At 54.1% G+C, this 24440-nt stretch overlaps 1 protein-coding gene across 12 annotated transcripts in view; it reads right to left on the bottom strand.

The window, feature by feature from the left end:
* The window catches only part of LOC133345256 (disco-interacting protein 2 homolog C-like), a 151101-nt gene that overhangs the window by 11703 nt on the left and 114958 nt on the right, over positions 1-24440 (bottom strand). For 10 of the 12 annotated variants that reach the window (XM_061555853.1, XM_061555859.1, XM_061555860.1 and 7 more), the window contains 24 exons: positions 23195-23304; positions 22390-22492; positions 22189-22253; positions 20826-20919; positions 19584-19703; positions 18365-18479; positions 17982-18124; positions 17460-17596; positions 16066-16146; positions 15319-15446; positions 13888-14002; positions 13137-13338; positions 11995-12104; positions 10791-10871; positions 10043-10166; positions 9252-9373; positions 7906-8017; positions 6837-6946; positions 6077-6207; positions 5705-5873; positions 4770-4940; positions 2575-2604; positions 831-892; positions 417-474 (listed from right to left, as the gene is read on the bottom strand). In XM_061555853.1, coding sequence (XP_061411837.1) covers positions 417-474; positions 831-892; positions 2575-2604; positions 4770-4940; positions 5705-5873; positions 6077-6207; positions 6837-6946; positions 7906-8017; positions 9252-9373; positions 10043-10166; positions 10791-10871; positions 11995-12104; positions 13137-13338; positions 13888-14002; positions 15319-15446; positions 16066-16146; positions 17460-17596; positions 17982-18124; positions 18365-18479; positions 19584-19703; positions 20826-20919; positions 22189-22253; positions 22390-22492; positions 23195-23304 — 2693 coding nt within the window. The remainder of the gene's footprint in view (positions 1-416; positions 475-830; positions 893-2574; positions 2605-4769; positions 4941-5704; positions 5874-6076; positions 6208-6836; positions 6947-7905; positions 8018-9251; positions 9374-10042; positions 10167-10790; positions 10872-11994; positions 12105-13136; positions 13339-13887; positions 14003-15318; positions 15447-16065; positions 16147-17459; positions 17597-17981; positions 18125-18364; positions 18480-19583; positions 19704-20825; positions 20920-22188; positions 22254-22389; positions 22493-23194; positions 23305-24440) is intronic. The other 2 variants (XM_061555855.1, XM_061555857.1) reach the window with 1 other exon arrangement.

The following is a 24440-nucleotide window of genomic DNA, read 5'->3' as shown; positions in this document are numbered from 1 at the left end:
GACAGCCACCACGTGCAGGCGCGACGGGGCTGAGTGGTACGTGGCTAGCGGAGGGCTCACGGAGCTCAACTCCCTTAAAGCTATTCACCGGCAAGCATTCAACACAGCCCATACGGTAAAACCTCCAGAAGGCAAATTCTCGGGAGCGCTAGCAGAGCGTGTGATAGAGGCATTCAGTGGATCTGGGCACTAGGGCGTGTACCCTTGCCGATTGCCCTGGCAGCTGTGAACTCAACCTTGGGCTCGATTTGCTGATGCAAGCCTTGGCCTACACTCAAAGGCCTTGCGCTTTGGCCTGCTGTAGTAATTCTTGACCTTTTAAAATCCTCGGCCTAGGTTTCCTCTCAGAAGCCTCATGCATAATCAGGCCTACTATTATTCATCACTAAGGTCCCTTTGCGCCTTTCAAGCCTTACCTTGCCAGACTCCATGAGTGGTAAACTATGTGGCGATCCCCTCTCCACCAACCGCACCCTGCCGAGCAAAAAAACACAACACGTGGAGGTCAGAGGTGACTGTTGGCATGCCGCAATTCGTTTTTTTTGTCGTGTTGAGGTTGTCGTGCGTTCACGTGATTTCACATCCATTGCGGTGGGGCCACTGTACGGCCTCAATATTAGCATATGTTGGCCTCGATATAGGTCCAATAACCCTAATGGCGATGCACCAAATAACTCAAAATGGAAACGAGGAATCACAACACGGTGACAATATAAACGGGGCATGGCTTGGCACGGCACAACTTGACAGCACGCCACATTGCCAAGGCGACATTTTCGAGAACAAACAGCGATGGTGGCTTTATTAGAGTGGGACTTGCAGGGCCTCACCTGTCATGGCGGAGTGCGCGCATGTCCACGTAAACCGTTGTGGGGTCCGGTCCAGCCGTGCCCTGCATCAGCACAGCAGTGCACGACGAACGTATATACACATGTACACACACGCGCGCATGTATGCACGGACACAAATACGTACAGTGTAATTGCACAGCTATTTAGACTGCTCGGGCAAGTCCTGATAGCGAGCACCTGTGAAGGCCGGCACTGCGCAGAAAGGATGACGTGGCCAGCATAACGGACTGGCCGCCATTGTCTCCACAGTGTTGATGTTTACATACTGCACCAGGTACTCATTTCAAGCTGAGTCGACCTAAGTGCATGCAATCTTGGAAATGGTGGTAAAAACATGTGAGATTGGTTGCGTCCTGTACCAGCCTCACACGTGATCAGCCTTCTTTCTTAAAGAGGCATTTGCAATGCCTTCTGGTTCAGTATATCCAGCATTGTATGGACAGCTGAAAGGGGATATTTTTCGTAAAACGTTCAAGTTGGTCACTGGATAATTTGGGTTTTGGAAGATGATTTTGACTTCCACAACTATGAAAAGATTATGACACTATCTCATTACCATACACAAATTGAGGAAAAATAAAACTCCGTGGAAGCACTAAATCGAGCGAATAACTTTGGATGTGGTTGTGCGGTATTATGATGAATGCGATAAAAAATAAAATTTAATCTCAGATGCCTCCGCAGGTTCCAATTTGGCCACAACTCACGAATCGCAGGGGAAATTTTCAGCAGGGTCCGGTGCACATTCATGAATTCACATGGAGCGGCAATTTCATTCGTCGCTGGAGCAAGCCATTGCACATTCCCCCGTGAATTTGTTTTTATCCCGATTCTCCTATTGGCACCACGTCACGAAGTGAAGGATCCAAACAAAACTCTTGCAGAGCAGTGAGACCCCTCAGGCTGGGGAGCTGCCCACAGAAGCAAATATCGCATAACTACTTTTTAAATCTCTTTCCCACTCACCCCGCCAAACATAAATGATTATTCTCAGAGCTTGTTTTTTTGTGGGCCAATTTATAACCACATTTATATATAACTCACTGCACTTGAGAAGCTGGTCTAGTCACAGGTGGCTGCGTGGATTGGAATCCAGGATCTCAGCGGTACCAGCTCAGTGTCTTTGAGCCACCAGGCTTGGCTCTCCTTCGTGGATTGGAAAAGTTCTGAACCGTCTCCAGCGATGAATGCCGATGCACGCTCAAGCGGCGTTCACGCTCGCGAGGATTTCACCGACCACAGGCGGGGCCCCCCACCACCGTTTAGCAATCATATGGTGGGGGGGGGGGGAGCGAGGGGGGCCAGGGTCACGAGGTGGGGACGCAGTGGAGGGGGTAGGAAGGCGGAGGATTACGGCAGCTGTTAGCAGCTCTCACCGCCGCGCACACAGCCTGCCGCACACAACAAACGCACAAACGCACATAAGCAGCATGGCTGGTGTATGTCACTGAACCAGGCGTGGCCATGTAGCCCAAAGTGCACCCAGCCTGGAGAGAATGAAACGGAGCACCTCCACCCAGCATGGGGATCGCGATAGCAAGGCGAGCAGCTGATTTGTTGCGCCCATGATTGATCATGCCCACGATTGATTGGACGGGAAAAGAAAGAGAGGGGGGAGCAGCGGAATAAATGTTGGCCAAGTGAGGGGGCGACAGGATAGACACAGAAGCAGGATGGCAGGGGACGGGAGGGGAGTCAAGAGTTGGTCAACTTAAAACCGTACCTGCTCTGCCAACTTCCCCAGTCTGTGAGGCTATAAGCAGGAGGCAAGGAAAGGGAGGGAGGGGGGAGCAGGGTGGGGGGGGCGGTGGGGAGGGAGGAATGGGGGTGGTTAGTGGAGGATAAAGGGGAATGGGACATGGGCATGGCGTGAGGTGGACAGCGGGTGGCGTCGCCGAGTTTTATCCGTGGCGTTTAAAAAGTGTGGTGTAGAAAACGTAATGGGTTTGGTTTCGTTTGCCAGTCCACATGGGTGGGCGCAGGAGACACACACACACACGTGTGGAAGTGGAGGAATGATGGGAATGCACGTTTGCTCAAACGTCAATCGATGGGCGGTAAGATGTATGATGGAGAAACAAAAATAAAACAACAATAAACACAACACGTCATGGTACACTTAACGATGAAAGATGAGGTCGGTTTGATTGTAAAACCACCAAGAAGGAAAAAGGTTATGTTTAAAAATGTACGTGTGACAGAGAGAGAGATTGGGATGGGGAGAGACAAGAGAGATATTGGGGGGGGGGGGGGGATGAGGTGGCAATGTGCATGGAAAGAGGATTGGGGCATTTGCAAGCCAGGGAGAAAAATGGAGAAGAGAGAAATAAGTCAAACACTTGAAACACGGACGGCTTGGAAGCAGTCGGGGGCCGGGGTGAACCCCTCACGGCCTCCGTCGTGCGAGTCACAGGCCGAGGCGTCGGGAAAATTCTGCCCCAGTGACGGCAAAATCCTTGGCCCGGCGACAGAAATAAACCCCTGAGCCCAGCTTGCCTCCCCGAGAGCAACTCGTCTGGGCTTCTGGAGATTTCACAGAAGTCAACAAAACGGAAAACCTAACCCGACCCGCTCGTCTTCATTGTTTGTGTGCGTAATTGTAAAAAACAGGTAGCATGCAAGCGTGCGCGCGCGATTTGAAGAGCGCGGTGTTGAAAAGGGTCAACCCGGACTAATGTTCATCTCACGGCGAGACCCCACGGCACGCGCCAATTTTCCCGACCCGCCCATTGCTGCTGTCGCGGGGCTTGTTAAATCCTTTATATTAAGTTCGCTTGCTTGCTTAGGACCGTGCAAATCTTTCAGTCGTTTTTTAACCCACTTCCCGTGATCCAATCGAGCTGACATTTTCCACACAGACTCGTTGTGCGTGACAATTCATGTTCGTGAACATTTTTTTCCAAAATGTTACACTTTTTAGGACAAAAATATTCTATTTAATTACCAATTGCTTAATGGTGCAATGCAATCATCTGACCCATAGGTGGCAGCCATCTCAAGACAGAGGACTCTAGCCGCCACGCATATAAAGGATTTATAGTGAAAAACTTTGTTTTTACGGGTTATACTTATTTAGCCCTGCCTCACGAAGCTGGTCAAGTGCGCAGGATCAGTTGGATATCACTCGCCACTGGTGTTAGCCGTGGCTGGGAAATAAAACCTCAGGTCGGTGTGTTTACAGCACAGTCCATTAACCAATGCACCAACACCCCCACCTCACATTTCAGTGTTGAATAGAATTTGCGCGCCGCCAATGTTAAGGAGCTACTCCCGTCAATATTTATGATCGCCCCATTTCCACAAACTCTTGCCCGGCTAAAACAGATCTCTAACGCAGCAGCATCTCTATTTTTAATGCGCGTTCTCAGCACAAGCCTCGATGTGCAGTTGCCAAAAGTCGTTTTCTCAAGCGTATGCCACGAACCGGTAAAGTGATATAAAAATATCATCGCATCCAAAACCGCGTGTAACAAAGCCAGACAAAAAGGATGAATACAAAATCATACACAAGAATACACAAGAGATGAGGTCAGAGGTGAGGTGCTTGCAGACTCCCGGTGACGCGCGTGCGAAAAAATTGATCGAGAGCAATCAGAATCCTTATCCATCCTGGAGGAATCCGATGAGTTATGAAGCTCTTTTCCCACAGATGTCCAGTAGGGGCACGGGGTCACCTTACATTGAGGTGCAGAAAGGGGAGCGAGATGGCGACATCAACTCAAATCACAGGACCAGGCTCTCCCCTCACGCCGCTCAGTTCGGCTTCAGCCGAGGAGACCACGGGGAGCAGTGGGGGCGGGCGGGCGGGGGTGGGGGTGGGGGGGGTCCTGGAGGGGACCCTGAAGGTGGGGGTGGCCCTAGCCGCCTTTGGATGGCGGGGGGCCCGGGCAGGGCGCGCGTGGGCGACGGCTCCCGTACCTGCAGGCACACGGCGAGGTTGACGCGGCAGCCGAAGGCGGTGCTGATGGCACGCGGGTGGAGGCCCAGGTCCTTGAAGAGCTTTGAGAACGACTGAGTGAGGGCGATGCGGGGCCGCTCCTCGGCCACCACCACGCACGTGCGCACGCGCGACAGGTCCACGCCGCGTGCCTGCACATGCCACAACAAACGCGCAAATCCCCCGTATAGCCTTTAACAGACGCTTGGGGCAAGTGCTGTTAGCGAGTAGCACCTATGAAGGTCGCCACGGCACGTGAGGGAGTGGGTGGCCAACACCACGCCCGGCCGCTTTTGTCTCCTTAATGGCGATGTTTACACATCGTACCAGATACTCATTTGAGGCTGAGTCGACCTAGTTGAGGCCCAGGACCGGTTCAGATAATCGTCACTGGTGTTGGCAGTGAGCGGGAATCGAACCCGGGTCGCCAGGTTCGTAGCGCAGCGCACTAACCGCTACACTGCCGCTCCCCACAACGATACACACACATCAACAGCCACGATCTATCCACTGATGGACAAATCAATTCCCAAGACGTTTCCATCTCTCACGGGTTTTGATGCAATAAAACCATCTAGCTTCTACACATGAGTTGATGTTGTAACTCCATCTCCGAGGAAGGCGTTCTCTCCGGTGTGTTTCCTCCTTTGGTTCCCACTTCACCGTTATTGTCGACCACTTCCAGCACTTTTAGCGATGCGTCGGGCCCAAGCCCAATGACTTTCTTAACAGTCAATGTGACGCCTCTAACTTGCGTGTGTTCACCGGTCCACGTGTTCCCCTTTTGTCTCTTGGCGCAATTCGAAGCGCGCATTTGTTGCACACTTCTTAGTCAATGTCCACGTATCATCTCACACGCACGGGCACGTGAAACACAAGAGGACGGAACGGCGGCAAGATCCGCCGAAAACCTGACCTTCAGGGCCTCGGTCTGCGCGCCCAGGCCTCGCGTGCACAGCTCCATGGCGGAGTATGAGCAGAAGGTGTCGCGCACGCGGTACTGGCTCACGGCCGACAGCCACAGCGACACATTCCCCTCCAGCTCCGACGGCGGGATCAGGATCGACTGGTGGCCCGAGTACACGCTGCACGCACGCACACACGCGCGCACGTACGTACACACGTGCCGTCACAGCGAGCCGGCGACCGGGCAAACGCGACTCAGGCGAGCGTCGTCGACGCGGAGTGTGTGCGTTGAACTTCTTTCGCTCCGCACGTAGCCAACCGCGCTAATCGGAAGGTGCGTATTACAGTGGCAACGGGCGGCGCACGCCGCGGGAGCACGGACCTGCTGATGCACCAGAGCACGAAGCCCAGGCCGCAGTAGGGGTCGAGGCAGACGGCGACCTCGCGCGACGGGTACAGCTCGCACTGCAGCTTCATGGAGCGGCACAGCGCGCTCGTGGCCGCGTGCGACATCTGGGAGGCGCGCACGCGGACACGCATGCGCGGCAAACGCACAGACGGCACACGCAGACACGCACGCAGCCCGTGATTGCACGCCCCCCAAGGCAGACAGGCGTAGCCGTGAGCGAACGCCTATTCAGGCTGTCACGGCACAGCAGGGCACGGTTTAGCCAGCGCCACAATCCAGTACTGTTAACCAGCCACGGTGGCGAGATGTTAACTACCTCGCCTGGTAAGACAGGAGGTCATGGGTTTGATCCCGACCCTGACACCTACTATATATTTGGAGTTTGTATGTCTCTTTCCCACGTGGTCACGGAGATTTTTTATCCGGGTCCTCCGGTTTTTCCCTCCACATTTAGAATCAACATCACCCGTTTAGAGTGTTTGGTTGCCATCAACTTCCACGTGATCAGCCACTTCGTTGGGCTATCTTTTGTGGCCGGGATCGCTTCTGAAAAAGAGCCACATAGCTCAGTGAAACCTTACATAGTAAAATAAAAAGAGTCTACAGTTTTTAGTTTAATCCACGTGTGGCACACCATGTGTACAACGCCACGTGGCACCGTGCCCCACTCCCCAAGCAGCCTCATCCGTTCTCCCATCGCTCGTTTCAACAAAAACCGAACGCACGCACGCACCTTGACGCCAGCGAGCATGCCCGTGGTGGAGACGCTGAAGTCGAGGTAGGCCAGGGCGTCTGCGCTGCCCAGCGACACGATTTGTGGCGGCCGCTTCCTGGGCAGGTCGTCTGCACGCGCAAACATCCCACGGGCAGCCTCACGCACTGTGCGCATGGAACGCTGTCGACTGCCTTTGTCTTAACGGTGCTCGTTTACAAGACGCCACTGAGGTACGCATTTTAGGCCGAGTTGACCTAGGGGAGTCCCATGACAAGGTCGAATTCATCTCGCCGGTGTTATCCACGTGTTTGCGAACCGCGCACACATTTCACCGCGATGATCCCGCAGCGATCATATCTAAGTCGTATATATAGAAGTTTTCACAACTCTTAGATGAAAAGCCTCCCGTGAGAGATCAGTTGCCTTCATCACTGTCACTCATCTTCAATTTCACACCGAATCTCAAGGTGCGGCGCTCACACCCACGTGCCCGAGGGTGTTCTATGACAAAATGTGACAAGACTTACGTACGATTTCTTCTGTATGTGTGCGTGCGTTCTTGCACGTGTGAACGCGTGTTCGTGAGATTGTGCGTGCGCGTGAGTGTGTATGTGCGAGCGTGTCAGCACGTGTACTTGAAGCGCACATCGCCTGACACAAGCGCCGTGGTGATGTCACTGCCACTTAGTGGCGAATGGCGGTTGTTGCTGCTGTCAGCGCGTGTTTCAACGAATGTGTGAGTGAGCGAGCGAGTGAGTGAATGAGCGGGCGAGTGAGAGAGACAGCAAGCAAGCGAGTGAGTAAGCGAGTGAACGAGCGAGTGAGCAAGCAAGTAAGCGGGTGAGACAGAGCGAGCGAATGAGTGAGCGCATGAGCGGGAGAGCGAGCGAGTGAGTAAGCGAGCGAGAGAGAGAGCGAGTAAGTGAAGCGAGTGAGCGAGAGAGAGCGAGCGAGTGAGTAAGCGAGCGAGAAAGAGAAGCGAATGAGTGAGAGAGCGAGCGAGTGAGTAAGCGAGCGAGAGAGAGAGCGAGTGAGTGAAGCGAGTGAGCGAGAGAGAGAGAGCGAGTGAGTGAGCGAGCAGTCGTACCGGTGTCCAGCATGGGGGGCCACGTCTTCATGTCGACGGTGCCGCTCGCGTCTTTGGAGCGAAGCAGCTTCATGACGGTCTGCGTGGTGAGCACGCACACTGCTCGGCTCACCTGACCCCCCCGGGACCACGGAGGTCACGGCACCACAGGAGACAAAACACAGAGAGCGGTCAGGTTGCCGTTCTATAGATAGTCCCAGCCGGACGTGGAATCTTTCAATTAGGTAGAATTTCAATCGATCCATTATTTCCAGTTCAGTGTGAAGCAGATACATCAATTATGATGTTGTATTTGTGATAACTCATTCATTATATGTGGGATTTTGAGTTCCAGTGGAAGAAGGAAGAGGTAGAGGCGAAGTGATGGGTCAACTCAGATTTCACCCAGGCGGTGAGAACTCAAGAGACCAGGACGTGAGTCTCATTTGCAAGTGGCCTGGGTCACCAAAAATGACAAAAATTTATATGTAAAAAATACAACAACAATGAAGCAAATGGAAATCAGAGTAAACGCTACCAAACAGAGCCAGGGCAAAGGTAATCAAGGTTTTTTGGGTTAGATCGCGTAAATATGAATGTGTCCTTCACACACAACCACCCGAGGAAGCCAATTAGTAAGGCTTGTCACGTAAACAAAATGTGCCAATTAGTTACTACTGCAGCACCACCGGTGTGTTGGAGAGTAAACCCACATTTACAATTTGAGTACGACGTTTCACTAACGATTACGACCAGCCTCATCAGGCGATTTGCCACAATTGTGAACAAGTCCTCCTGTTTGGGTCTCAAATAGAGTAAGAAGATTAAATCAACGTGTGCCTATCAAGTGCGAAAGTAAAAGGGGAGTTAATGTCATCGCATGAATTATATTTACGCGACTTAACCCAAAAACCTTCTGCATGAACATAAATATGACGTAAAATCAATTCCCTGTAATGAAAGTTGGCTCTCACAAGTGGATTGAGGGTGATTATGGACCTGGTATGGAGGAGGCTCGTGAAGGACGCTACTACTGGTCAGTTGCAGGCAGTCGCCCTCCGACAACAACGGAGGGCAGAGAAGCGACTCTCGCAACAATGAGCGGAGCTCCTGGCGGCTAGAAATGCAGCAAGTTGGCATAATAGGGGGCACAGGTGGTGCATCGGTCAGTCATCTCAGTCAGTCAGTGAACCTATAGCCCCTGGGTCTGTCCCCTGAAATCCTGTCAGCGAGCTTTCGACACTTCACGTGGCCTCAATGTGCACCTGGCCTGGCACAGGCGCCGTGGTGAGATCACTGTCACTTAGTGGCGAATGGCGGGTCTTGGCATTGGTGTGTATAAGCAGGTGAGGGTGTACGGCAAACACCTCGATGATCATCTTGACGGTGGGGAGGGTGCTGGGGATGTTGTGGGGGTGAGGGGGCCGCACGGTCACAGGAACGCAGCCCAGGAAGAGGCAGCCGTAGAACGCCACGATCAGGTCGATGCCTGCGGTCACGTGCACACATGCAAATACACGCACACACGCACACAGCTAGGGTCAGCAGCTTTACACCAACACACGCGTGCGAGTGTGAGCATACGTGTGCTTGCAAGTGTGTGGGGAGCGGGAGTGTAGCGTTAGCGCGCTGCGCTACAAACCCAAAGACCCGGGTTCGATTCCGGCTCACGGCCAATACCAGTGATGATTATCGTAACCGGTTCTGGGCCTCCCCTAGGTCGACTCAGCTTCAGATGATTACCTGGCACGGTGTGTAAACATCGGTACTTGGGAGACAAAGGCGGCCGGGCGTGGTGCTGGCCACCCACCCCTCATAGGTGCTCGCTAACAGCACTTGCCCATACTGTCTGCTAAGGCTGTACGGGGGATTGTTTGTGGTATTATGCCATGAACTTGGCGACCCGAGTTCTATTCTTGCTCACGACCAATAACAGTGGCGAATATTTGCAACCCGTCCTGGGCCTCCCCTCAGTCGACTCAGCCTTAAATGACTACCTGGTGCGGTGTGTAAATAACAGCAATGTCGAGTGAAATTCGGCCGAGTTAGGTGCTGGCTGCACCGCGCCCACGTGTGCCTTGCTGCTCGCTAACAACAGCACTTGCCCCAACAGTCTGTTCAGGCTAGACGGGGGATCTTTGCCTTTGCGTGCGAGTACCGGGCGGGTAGACGAGGGCCACGTGGTCGCCCGGGTTGAGCCGTCCCCTCTCGGCCATCGCGGCCGCCACGCGCTCCGCTCGCCGCTGCAGCTGCACGCACGTGACGGCACTCGCGACGGCGCCCTGTGGGAAGACACCGGGGTGGGGGGCACAGGGGGGCAAGGGGGGCAGGCACAGGGGTCATTGGGAGCGTGGGGAAGCTGTCGGTGGGTTGTCCCACCCAGAATTCAGGCTCCTGCCGAGGTTGACTCCTCATCGCCGTCGTCGTCAATGTCATCATCATCATCTACGACACTTACATTATTGAAATTACGTAGGTGTAGTGGATGATGACCACCATTATCATCCCCATCAATGCTGTCGTGATAATCAATATCTATATCCCAACGTGGGGAAAAAAAAACTACAATGTTGATACCATAGATAAGATTGGCCCCCGCCATAAGAGCGTGGAGTTTCCATCACCAGCTCGTTGTGTTTGAGCAGAGACTCATTGACAGAATGGCGATTCTTTCCGTCTGCGTTTTTCGACGTCTCCATCACCAACATTTGTCTCCATTGATGCCATGAGCTTGAACGTTACAGCTCGCAAATGGAAGTTCACACACGTTGGGTAATTGTAAATAATCCAAACCACAACAACAACAACAGCAAGTGATCCGCAATGTTGCAACAACAACATGAGCACGTTGGGTGCGGACCGACGCGTCGGCACGCGTCACGCGTGTGCTCGCACGCGCGTCGTACCCGTGCGTTGAGCAGAATGAAGAGCGTGTGGTCGGGCGTGCTCTGTGCCCGCCACTGCAGCAGCTCGGCGACGAACAGGTTCTGTGGACACGGCGGAGAGACACGTGGAGAAGCCGAGCAGCGGGGTGAGCGAGCGAGCGAGGGAACACTCTTCGCTTTCCGGGCACACGCGCTCATTATGAGAATTATGGGCGATGTACTACTACAGCACTACTATTTTAAATCCTTTATATTAAGTTCACTTGCTTGCTTGCTTGCGCACTTACGACCGTGCAAATCTTTCGGTCGTTTTTTAACACACTTCCCGTGATCCAATAGAGCTGACATTTTGCACACAGACTCGTTGTGCGTGACAATTAATTTTCGTGAAATTTTTTTCCCAAAATTTTACACTTTTTAGGATTTTTTTTTTTATATTTAATTACCGATTGCTTAATGGAGGCAGGCAATCATCTGACCCATAGGTGGCAGCTATCTCAAGCCAGAGGACGAGAGGACTCTAGCCGCCACGCATAAAAAGGATTTATAGTGAAAAACTTTGTTTTTACGGGTTAATTTTTTATGTTACGAGGTAAGGCCCAAATAACCTGGAATGCAGCTTTGAGCCTGTTCTAGGCTGCTGCTGCAGAGTTAGGTGATGGGCAGCAGAGGGCCGTGCAGCGAAAACAAACGGACTCTATCTCTCTGCTCTAACATCGATGCTCAACCGCCATTCACCACCCTGCCCGCACTGACCGGTGTGACGAAGTATGGTCAAATAATCCCCACAAACAGCACAGCGTGGGGAAGCCCTCATCCAGCAACGGACCACCAGAAGTGCCGTACTCGTGTGTGAGCCGTCGTACACTGTGGAAGACTGCGTTGTCGCAGCCTGATGGTTGCAACGGCAAGGTCAGCGGCTCTGGGCCCTATGTATGTACAGTATGTTGAACTTCTTTCGCACCATACGTAGCCAACCATGCTAAGAGGAGGTGCGTTTTTGCCAGACCTCCTGTAGAGTAGCGAGTTGCAATAATCGAACCTTGTCGATGCTCTGCTGCACGTCACCACGTTGCCTACAACACGACTCAATAGTGGTCGAATGTGTCGTAGAGCCCTAAAATAAAAAAACTGCAGGACTCGACTATATTTTTGCACGTGGTGATCCAACGACATGAGACGGTAACGTGGCCACGGCAATGTGGAACGTGCAGAGTGCCGGCACCTTCTTTGCGTGTTCGCTGTCGTCCAGAGGCCCAACGTCTCGCCCGCTCGCTTGCGCAATCCGCTTCCCGGCCACCAGGTTCCCAACCATCACGGAGGCGGGCCCCACCTCTGCACGAGCGCACACGAGGGGCCACCCACATACGGACGCCCAGCCCCACGTTCAGCCCTCCTTGCATGCAGGGAGGTGCATTTCATATGCAGACTCTCACGGCCAGCATTACCATTCACATTTGAGTTTCTTTCGGGTCGGATCACCGTGAAGGTCTGATGCCAAATCTTAACTGTAACCGCCCTTCCAACCAATCGATTCAAGTTGTCACGTGGGCAAATATGCACATTTATTTGGTTTCATCAGCATATAAATTGGCATACGTTGACAATTTTTATTTTACCTTTTTCTGGAGATTAGATCCAGCATCATAAACTGTTACGAGCTCAGCTTAACACGGAGCATTACAATTGAAAACAGAAGCGGGTGCAATTGGTTGCTCATTTTTGTGCTGTCAGCATCATGCCATGCGAAAAAGCGTCCATTCCAATTCCTCGCAGAGCGGTACAGCCCCACCAATGTCAGAGACCGGCCGAGAGAAGCAGATCTCACAGAGCTACCTCCCAGATCCTTTTGCCTGTGACCTTGCCCGCACAGCAGAGGGCGCACTTTCCCATCCGATCTGCCATGTGAGAACAGTAATAGCCAAACCGAAATATTTTTTAATTCTCAGAGATGGAAATTGGCTAAATTAATTGCAGAACCAAATTTTTCTGTGCGGCCGTTGACGACCTGGCTGAGACCATCAACATGCACACGTGTACACAAAAGCACACACGAAGACAAAGATCCCCCGTACAGCCTTAACAAACTGTTTGGGCAAGTGCTGTTAGCGAGCATCGATGAAGACCGGCACGGCACACAAGGGGGTAGGAGTCCAGCACCACGCACGGCCGCCTTTGTCTCCCCAGTGTCGATGTTTACAAATCTGAGTCGACCTCGGCAAGGCCCAGGACCGGTTCAGATAATCGTCACTAGTGTTGGTGGCCGTAAGCGGGAGTCTAACTCGGGTCATCGGGTCCGTAGCAAAGTGCGCTAACCGCTGTACTATCGCTCCCTAAGCATGCAAGCACGCACACACGCACGGGCACCTGGCTGCTTCTGCCGCGGCTTGGGCAGGTTGGTGACACAGGTGTGGGGGCACATGAGCACGTTGCAGGGGTGTAGGGCCCCCTCGAGGAAGCGCTGGCGCGTCTCCGACAGGTGGATTCCGCCCAGCGGCGTCTTGGGCAGCGTGTTGGCCGGCACCAGCGCCAGGCAGTACACGCCCGTCTGGTGGATGCTGTCGATGGCCTGGGAGGGGGGGGCAGATAGGGGGGGTAATTTGGAGGGGTGGGGAGGGGAGGGATGCAGCATGGAAGAGGTGTGAGAGGGGGGGTCAGGACGAGGGAGGAGGCAGTGCGGAGCAGAGCGAGAGAGATAAGAGTGAGGGACGAGGAGGAGGTCACGAGTGAAATCAATAAACCGATGCCTTTCATTTAACCTCGTGATACTCCACTGAGATTTGTTATCTGTTCGTCAAAGAACGCTTCGGGTAGCTACGGCCACGCAAGGAGGAGCTTTATGAATTATCACAACTTTAATGGCTGGGCAATTAAAAAAATGCGCAGCGGGGGGTGGGAAGGGTGTCAATTGCGACGGCAGGCGACTTCCGGCTGCGTCGGCGCCAACGGCGTTGCGGGGGCGTTTCACGATGGCCACGTTGGGGGCCACAGGCATCGATCGGCGACCCCGCGAAGGTCACGCAGCCCGCCGAGCCGTGGCGGCTGGCAGGTTGCCTCGTTAGCGGCTAACGAGGCGGGCGGGCGAGCGGGCGGGCGAGCGGGCGAGCGGGCGCTGTACCTGCAGCACGCGGCTCATCCACTGGAAGCTGTCCTCCTCCGAGGCGTCCGGGCGTTGCTCGGCCACCACCACGATCCGCTCCTCGTGCAGGACGGTGACGGAGAACACCGTGATGCTGCACCGCGCCGCCACGCACGCAAAATGATGATGTTTACACACCACACCAGGTACTCATTTGAGGCTGAGTCGACTTAGGGGAGGCCCAAAACTAGTTCAGATATTCCTCATTAGTGTTGGCTGTGATCGGGAATCGAACTCGGATCGCTGGATTTGTAGCGCAGCGCACTAACCACAACACTACCGCTCCCCACACACGCACAGACACACGCACAGACACACGCACGCTCGCTGGTTATAAAAAGCCCAGGATTTTGTCAATTTGCATAATTATAGTGAGAGGCATAACTCTGCAACTGTTTGCGCATGCCACTGGTATCTTTGGCCTTCTATACTGACCAGACATCATAATATGTCAAGGTTATTTGTACCTCAGAGGTACCTCAGTGCCCATACAAGCTCACACTTTTAACATTTTATATTTTGCTCCCGTTTGCATGCTATTCGTGCATATGGTGCCATGGCACGAGGCTACCGTATCTCTCTCAGAGCCACCCTCCGAGTTGCCTTCTTCAAGTGACCTCCACTCCACACGGTCGGGGGGCAGCACATTCCCCACCCGCTTTGCTCGCCACTGAGAGTTGCGTTTGTCACATGACAGTCAAACGAGATAATTTTTTTAAAAATTTCTATCAGCTGGAATTTATCCCAATTGAGTGCACAACTAAATTTAACGTGATGGTGATCGGGCTGAGACGATCGACTCAGGCACTCGTGTACAGCTCAGCGTGTGCACGTTCGGCCATGACGGCTACGTTGCTACGCGTGCCCTCGCACGCCCACGTGTGCCGCACGCTGCACCAGCAGGAGGTCACGCGACAGACCGCGGCGCCATGGGTTGACTGACGGACATGGTAGACGCAACACCTGTTGTGCCCAATGCGCCGCCTTCGCTGCCGTTTTAGCCACCCGGCGCTCGGCTCGTCGTTCAGAGTGCCACTCTCAGCTCTCCGTTGTACACGCATGCACAAAGACAAAGATCCCCCGTATAGCCTGAACAGACTGTTGGGGCAAGTGCTGTTAGTCAGCACCTATGAAGGCCGGCACGGCACACGAAGGGGTGGGTGGCCAACACCACGCCCGGCCGCCTTTGTCTCCTGAGTGGCGATGTTTACATACCGCACCAGGTACTCATTTGAGGCTGAGTCGACCTAGGGGAAAGCATTGGGCCGTGATCGGGAAACGAACCTGGGTCGCTGGGTTTGTAGCGCAGCGCTCGAACCGCTACAATACACTACCGCTCCCCACAGACGCATGTGCGGATGCACACGCACACATGCACACGCACACATGCACACGCACGCGCAAGCTCACCGTCCGCGGTAGACGAACTTCATGGGCTCCACGGCGAGCGCGGTGGCCACGATGTCGTCCCCGTTGTGTCGACGGCCGCCCACCACCATGAGCCCGTCCATCTTCCCCACCACGAACACGAGCCCGCCCTGCGCAAAGACAAAGATCTCCCATGTAGGCCTCACACAGGCTGTTGAGGCAAGCGCTATTAGCGAGCACCTATGAAGGCCGGCATGGCATATGAGGGGGTGGGTGGCCAACACCACACCTGGCCGCCTTGGTCTCCCCAGTGCATTTACATCCCATACCAGGTACTTATTTCAGGCCGAGCCGACCTAGGGGAGGCCTAGGACCAGGTCAAATAAACGTAACTGGTGTTGGTGGCCATGAGCGGGAGTCGAACTCGATTTGCCGAGTTATGCTGCTGCTACGTACATACGTACAGACACAAACATACATCCATGCAGACGCACACATGCGCACAAACACGCGCAGATATGGCATTTTCGACACACGGCACGCGCACGGTCATCTCGGCCGTCGCGGGCTGCGCTGTTCCTGTCTGGCCACACGTGCCGTGACAATGTCCACCCACAGCGACGACAAGTTTGTTCTCAGACTCAGTGGCCGCTATCCGAGTGAACGAGCTCGCGTTTAGTTTTGTGCGTTCGTCGCGTCGCAAGGCTGCGGTCGCTCGCTGCTCGGGCACGGGTCTCTCTCTCTCTCTCCGTGCGTCTCTGTCATTTTGTCCGTGTGCGAGGAACTCACGGGCCCCAGGAATCCCAGCATGCTGCTGCGCACAAAGGGGACTCCGCTGACGGGGACCCCCGCGTCGTCCACCGGGAAAACCTGCCGCCCCCGCACGCAAACGCCCGGTTCAGGGGGCAGAAGGGTACAACGCACGACGCGGTGATGACGGTGGTGGTGGTGACCGTATGTGTGGGCGCCAAGGTGGATAGATGTTAACTACCTCGCCTGGTATACAGGAAGTCGTCGGTTCGATTCCGAACCTGACGCCTGCTGTGTATTTGGAGTTTGCGTGTCTCTCTCCTCGTGGTCGCGTGGCTTTTTTTCCGGGCCCTCTGGTTTACCCTCCACATTTAGAATCAACATCACGTGTTCAGAGTATTTGGCTACTGCTATACATCTCCACGTGATAAGCCACTTTGTTGAGCTATTATTTGTGGCCAGGTCGGTTCTGAAAAAGACCCTTATAGCTCAATGGGCCTTACCTGTTAAAATATTATTTTTATAAATATCTCAGTATGAATGTTGAACTTATTTCGCACAGTACGTAGCCCTACCGTGCTAATCGGAGGTGCGGCGGAAGGAAAACAAACTAAACGCTAAAATCAGTTCTAAAGAAATTCGTTTTCAATCTAGATGATGTAAAAGTGCATTGCTCCGGTGGTTTCCTAATAATGGAAGGAAGAGCGTTCCAGACGGCCGCAGAAGCGCATCTGAAAGCACTCAATGCGGTTACCATATTTGTTCGACGGCTAGCCAAAAGCCGCTGCGAGGATGACCATGATGGTTTATGTTCCTTGACGAGATCAGCGAGGTACTGTGGTTAATTTGTGGCAAGCCACAAATTAATTGACGTGGTGCTGGGCAGGGCAGCAGACAGCGGGGCAGAATAGGGATGGGCAGGACTGGGTAGGGTAGAGCAGAGTATGCCAGGACAGGGTAGCTAGCGGTAGGTAAGAGGTGGGTACACAAGGGTAAGGTAGAGCGGGTGGAAATGGGAAGGCTGCAAGAGGTGGAGAAGAGCAGGGCTGGGCTGGGCAGGACATGGCAGCAGGGCAGGGTAGGGGAGGGGATGGTAGAGCACGGTAAGAGTACAGCACGGTAAGAGTACAGCAGGGTAGCGTAGGGCAGGGTAGGGGAGGGGAGGGTAGAGCAGGGCAGGGTGGGGCAATGGCAGGAAAGAGCAGGGTATGGCAGGATCCAGCAAGGTAGGGAAATGGCAGGGTATAGAATGGCAGGGTACAGCAGTGCAGGGTAGAGCAGAGTAGACAGGGCACGGTAGGGCAGTGTAAAGTAGGGCAGGGCAGGGTAGGGCAGGGTAAGAGTTGGGCAGGGCAGGGCAGGGTAAGAGTAGAGCACGGAAGAACAGGGTAGAGAAATGGCAAGCAAGAGCAGGGCTGGGAAGGGCGGGGCACCTCAAAGGTGTGCTTGGTGATGCCAGCGAGTCCCAGGTAGGAGGTGCCGGTGCAGGGGGAAGACACGCACAGCTCCCCCACCTCGTCGGTGCGGCACAGGAACGGCACCCCGTCCGGCCGCACCACGCACACCGCGGCTGGAGACCAACGAAAAGATCGCCCACGGAGGCTGTACAACGTTTCGGGGCAAGCTCTGTCGTGAAGGACGGAACGGTGCACCCACGAGGGGGGTGATGTGGCCAGCGTGACGCCCGCCGGGATAACGTTTGTCACCCCGGTGCTGATATTCAGACACCACGCCAGGTACTCGTTTGAGGCTGAGTCGACATAGGGGATACCCAGGATCGGTTGAAATATATATTTGTGTGGCCAGGTTCGTAATGCAGCGCGTTAACCGCGACACTGCCGCTTCCCACGCACACGTGCGTGTACGCACGCATACACGCACGCATACACGCACGCACGCATACACGCACGCATGTACACACGCATACACGCATGCAGGCGGGCAGCCATACGCACCTCCCGGCATGACGCTGCCCACGTCCTGCACCGTGAGCACCGAGAGCTTCTCCTCCGAGTCGACGCGGATCGTTCCGTGGCTCAGGCCGTGCATCGAGAGGACGCCGCGGCCCGCGGGGAGCGGCAACCCGTCCTCGCTCGGCCTGCACGCACGTACACACACATGCCCGCGTGCACGCACGCACCAGCATGCCAAGTGTGAACCCTCACACACAGTCACGACAGTATGGTGCTGTGTGCCGCAATGGCACACAGCACCATGGTAGTGGTGGTGCGGTGCGTGACGGTGGTACGGTGCGGTGTGTGGTGGTGGTGCGGTGTCTGTTGTGAGGTGGTGGTGCGGTGGTAAGGCGGTGGTGCGGTGGTAAGGCGGTGGTGCGAACCTGCGGATGGCGATGGTGAGCACCTCGGGGGAGCCGGCGCAGGGGCAGATTGCCTCGGGCAGCAGCCCCTTGCTCTGGAACACGTTGAGGAACGCGTCGCATGACGAGATCGACCCTACGCCACACGCACACGCACGCAGGCATGCACACACACACACACATGCAGTCTCTCGCAACACGATCACCACCAACAACAATCACCATTTGCCTCTGTCTCTCTCTCCTCTTGCGTACGGCTGCATGCATAACAACGCACAAGGCTCTGCTCGGATTAGATCGCTTCGGTTGATGTGCAGTGGATCGCTTCAATGCCTCTGTAGAATTTGTTCACAAGGGTTTGTTCTCTGCTTTGTGGCCGACGGTCACCGCCTGCGCACACTCGCAGGGCCAACTCACTCATCAACGCAGCAGCGCAGGCGGATCCGCCGTTCCATTTAGTTGGGGCGCCACGGTAGCTATGAGATGTTAACTACCTCGTCTGGTATACAGGAGGTCGTGGGTTCAATCCCGACCCTGATGCCTGTTGTATATTTGGAGATTGCATGACCTCCCTCTGGTCGTGTGGATTTTTCCTGGGTCCTCTAGTCTTTCCCTCCACATTTAGAATCAACATCACGCGTTTAGATCATTTGGCTGCGATAAAGTTCCACGTGACAAGCCACTTCGTCGAGCTATCATCTGTGGCCAGGTCGCTTCTGAAAAAGAGCTACACAGCTCAGTGGGCCTTACCTGGTAAAATAAAAAATTGCTTTTAGTTTAGTAAACTGTGGATCATTAAACTCATCACCAAGAACTGGTGACAATGTGACCAAGGATTTCGTGCCAGGCACAGTGCACAATGCGGATGCACGGTGCACGGGGGGAAGTAAAGGTGTGCACGCGCAAGCGTAGGTGTGCACCAGTAAGCAGCGGTGTCTGTTGTATACAGCTGAGTGTGGTGCTGGACATCAACCCCCACGTGTACTGTGCCAGCCTTCATAGGTGCTCGCTAACAGCACTTGCCCCAACAGTCCATTGCGGGCTATACGGGGGACCTTTGCCTCTGTTGTGTACAGCTGAGCGTTGTTGTGCGCCGTTGCGCGACGCGCTTTTGTGCTCGGGAAAACGTGCATGCGACGAGCGTTGTGCGCGCGTGCGCGCGTGTGAATGCGTGAGTGCAGACGTGTGTAGGCGAGTGTAAGGCGAGTACTTGTGTGAGTGCGGGTGAGTGGTTACTCACAGGGGTTGGCTCCGTCCGCCACAATGAGCATGCGCAGGGCGCGCAGGTTGATGTCACGCTGGTCTCGGTGTGCCACCAGTGCCCAGTGCATGTCCCGTGACTTAACACACGCCACCCGCGCTGTACGGCACCACCACCACCATCATCATCATCAACATCACCATCGTACGTCACGAGGATGATCATCACCACCACCACCATCATCATCATGGTCACTACGATTATTATCACCACCATGATCATCATCGTCGTCGTCGTTACGATTATCATGAACACCGTCATTGTCATCATCATCATTACGATTGTGGCCAATTTATCAAGACGAGAGCGAAAAAGTACTCTGTGGAAGCATCTGCTAAGATGTGTGAGGCCTATAAGGCATATTTCGGCATGCCTGTCGGGGATCAAGACAAACCCTGGGCACCTCATTTCTCCTGCGAGCAATGCAAAAAAACTCTGGCTGGTAAGATGGACAATTGTTGCTGGGAATTTTATGTTATAAAATTTGTTTGAAAAAATTTAAATGTATTTTTTTTTACAATTTTCAATGTCCGAAATTAATCATCAAAACCATCTTGATCACCATGATGATCAGTTTAACATGTAGGCCTCTGCAACCAATATCATCCATAATCGCCTAGTATATAACGAATTGGCATGTTCTGTTTACGTGACAAACCTTACTAATTGGTTGTGTTGGGCTGTGGCGGGTTTAACGACACATTTATATATTTACCCGACCGAACCCAAAAAACCCGTATTATGCACCATGATGATCTTTACACACCGCGCCAGGTTACCGTAATCCCGCACCTCCCATTCGCACGGTTGGCTACGTACGGTGCGAAAGAAGTTCAACATACAGTACATACAGTGAGGGAAAAAAGTATTTGATCCCCTAATGATTTTGTACGTTTGCCCACTGACAAAGAAATGATCAGTCTATAATTTTAATAGTAGGTTTATTTGACATGCGTTTTTCTGGATTTTGTTGTTGTTATTCTGTCTCTCACTGTTCAAATAAACCTACCATTAAAATTATAGACTGATCATTTCTTTGTCAGTGGGCAAACGTACAAAATCAGCAGGGGATCAAATACTTTTTTCCCTCACTTTACATCACTGCCAATCGTTGCTTCCATTCGTTACCGCATTCACCGCCGCAATTACCAGCAACTACTGCCTTCACCCTCTTCTGAGGAAGAGAAGGCAAAGTGAGGTGGCGGATGAGCGATGCTTTACCTTTGTAGGCGTAGACTTTCTGAATCCAGGAGACCGGGTTCACCTTCATGAGCGAGTACGGCACGCAAACCACGTGCAGCATGTTCATCACGCTCTGTGCACCCGCCACACACACGCACACACACAAAGATCCCCCGTACAGCCTTAACGAGTAGCAAGTGCTGTTAGTGAGTAGCACCTACGAAGGCCGGCACGGCATACGAGGGGGCGGGTGGCCGGCACCACACCTGCCCGCCTTTGTCTCCTTAGTGGTGATCTTTACACATCACACCAGGTACTTATTTGAGACTGAGTCGACCTCGGGGAGAATCCGTGACCGGTTCAGATAATCGTCACTGGCGTTGGCCATGAACGGGAATCAAACTCGGGTTGCTGGGTTCGTAGCGCACTGCGCTAAACCGCCACACTACCGCTCCCCTACACGCAACTAGAGACACACAGCAAAACGCCGCGCACACAGCACCGCGCCGCACACAGCATGACGCAGCGAGCGACGGGCCTGAATCGGTGAGTGCTACACCCTCACTCAGCCTGGCTCCCTTCACGTCGAATTCTACCCACAGTGCAGCGAGGTAGGAGCTGAGTGCAGCACCCCATATCGGCCCAATCAGTGCTCTGTGCAGCTGCTGTAACAATTGTACGCTAGACGGCCGCGGCAACGATCGCTCGGGGGTTGCAGAACGAGGCTTCGGCACGGAAAAAAAAACACCAAGCTTCTCCGATGCCTCCTTCGCCATCGGAGAGAGACAGCCATTCCGTGACAGCGCAGCACGAGGAGAAGGGAGAATATAGAAGGGAGAGAGCCAAGCGGAGACGAGAGGGATCGTTAGATCTAGATGAGTGGGATCTGTAGTATCTAGATGAGTGGGATTGGTAGATCTAGGCGAGTAGGATCGGTGGATCCAGACAAGAGGGTTCTGTGGATCTAGACGAGTGGAATCTGTGGTATCTAGATGAGTGGAATCGATGGATCTAGATGAGAGGGATCTGTGGTATCTAGATGAGTGGGATTGGTAGATCTAGGCGAGTGGAATCGGTGGATCTAGACGCGTAGGATCGGTGGATCCAGACGAGAGGGATTGATGGATCGAGAAGAGCGGGATCGGTAGATCTAGATGAGAGGGATCGGTCGATCTAGACGCGAGGGATCGGTGGATCTAGACGAGTGGAATCTATGGTATCTAGATGAGCGGGATCGGTGGATCTAGACGAGAGGGATCGGTAGATCGAGAAGAGCGGGATCGGTAGATCTAGATGAGAGGGATTGGTAGATCGAGAAGAGCGGGATCGGTAGATCTAGATGAGAGGGATCGGTGGATCTAGACGAGAGGGATCAGTGGTGTGTTGAGTTGCGCGCCCTCACGGTGAGGATGCCGTGCCACAGCCCCACGTCCTTCTTGAAGTCGAGGACGTTCACCAGCGTCTCTCCTGCGTGGGGGAGACAACGGTTGCCCGCTCAGCAACACCGTGATCGCACAACCCTCATGCGTGTGTGCGTGTGTGCGTGTGTGCGTGCAGTGTGTGTGTGTGCGTGCAGTGCATGCGTGCGTGTCCGTGCGCACACCCTCGATGTAGCTGCAGGCCTGCGTGAGTGCCTGGCAGTGGGTGAGCATCGCCGCTCGCGACACCGTGACGCCCATCACGCTCCCCTCCTTGCTCGTCTTGTACTGAGCCGCACCCACGAACCACGAGCACGTGCGTCATCACCACCGTTACCGACCATCACCACCACTATCATCAGCACCACCGCCACCATCACCACATTGACATGCTCACCATTACCAACACCACCACTATCATCAGCACCACCGCCACCATCACCATCCTCACCATTACCAACACCATCACCACCACTATCATCAGCACCACCATCACCATTGACATCCTCACCATTACCAACACCATCACCACCACTATCATCAGCACCACCGTCACCATCACCATTGACATCCTCACCATTACCAACACCATCACCAACACTATCATCAGCACCACCGCCACCATCACCATCCTCACCATTACCAACACCACCACCACTATCATCAGCACCACCGCCACCATCACCATCCTCACCATTACCAACACCACCACCACTATCATTAGCACCACCGCCACCATCACCACCACGATCATCAGCACCGTTACCACCACGACGATCATCATCGTCAGCATGCTCATCACCATCGTCACCACCATCACCATCACTCTCGACACTACCGTCACTATCATCCTTACAATTACCACCATCACCATTGACATCCTCGCCATGACCACCACCACCACGATCATCATCATCACCACCCGCAACCATCACCCCCCACCATCACTGCCATCCCCGGTACCCGGTCGATGATGAAGCGGCCAGTCACCTCAATGTAGGCGATGTCGCCGTTGGCGTCACAGATGTGGGGAGTCCAGTCCTTGGGAGCTTTCCCCACGTTCCTCGACTCCGTCACGAACCACGTGAGCTTGGGCCAGCCTGGGGAGCCACACGCAGCAGTGACACACACCACACGCAGCAGTGACACACACGCAGCAGTGACACACACGCAGCAGTGTCACGCAACACACGCAGCAGTGACACACACGCAGCAGTGTCACACACCACACGCAGCAGCGTCATACACGCAGCAGTGTCACACACCACATGCAGCAGTGACACACACGCAGCAGTGTCACACACCACACGCAGCAGTGACACACACGCAGCAGTGACACACACGCAGCAGTGACACACACGCAGCAGCGTCATACACGCAGCAGTGTCACACACCACATGCAGCAGCGTCATACACGCAGCAGTGTCACACACCACACGCAGCAGTGACACACACGCAGCAGTGACACACACGCAGCAGTGACACACACGCAGCAGCGTCATACACGCAGCAGTGTCACACACCACATGCAGCAGCGTCATACACGCAGCAGTGTCACACACCACACGCAGCAGTGACACACACGCAGCAGTGTCACACACCACACGCAGCAGTGACACACACGCAGCAGTGTCACACACCACATGCAGCAGTGACACACACGCAGCAGTGTCACACACCACATGCAGCAGTAACATACACGCAGCAGTGTCACACACCACACGCAGCAGTGACACACACGCAGCAGTGTCACACACCACACGCAGCAGTGACACACACGCAGCAGTGTCACACACCACACGCAGCAGTGACACACACGCAGCAGTGTCACACACCACACGCAGCAGTGACACAGTCGCAGCAGTGACACACACGCAGCAGTGTCACACACCACACGCAGCAGTGACACACACGCAGCAGTGACACACACCACACCACACGTAGCATGCAACTGGTAGCACGTGCCAAATTTCACTCGCACCTTGCACACGTTGGTGCTGCTACGGTGAAGTTACTATAAGATCCCCCGTCCAGCCTTCACCAGACTGTTGGGGCAAGTACTTTTAGCAAACACCTATAAAGGCCGGCACGGCTCATCAGAGGATGGGTGGCCAACACCATGCCTGGCCGCCTTTTCTACCCCAGCCGTCATGTTCACACATGGAAACCGGGTACTTATTTAAGGCTAAGTTGACCCAGGGGAGGATCAGCACAAATTCAAATATTAGTGACTGTA

Source organism: Lethenteron reissneri, chromosome 21 (assembly GCF_015708825.2).
Source record: "Lethenteron reissneri isolate LAM-NWPU_2019-01 chromosome 21, ASM1570882v1, whole genome shotgun sequence".
Lineage (NCBI taxonomy): Eukaryota > Metazoa > Chordata > Hyperoartia > Petromyzontiformes > Petromyzontidae > Lethenteron > Lethenteron reissneri.
Note: the sequence above shows the minus strand (reverse complement) of the source record. Positions and strands in the feature narration are given on the sequence as shown.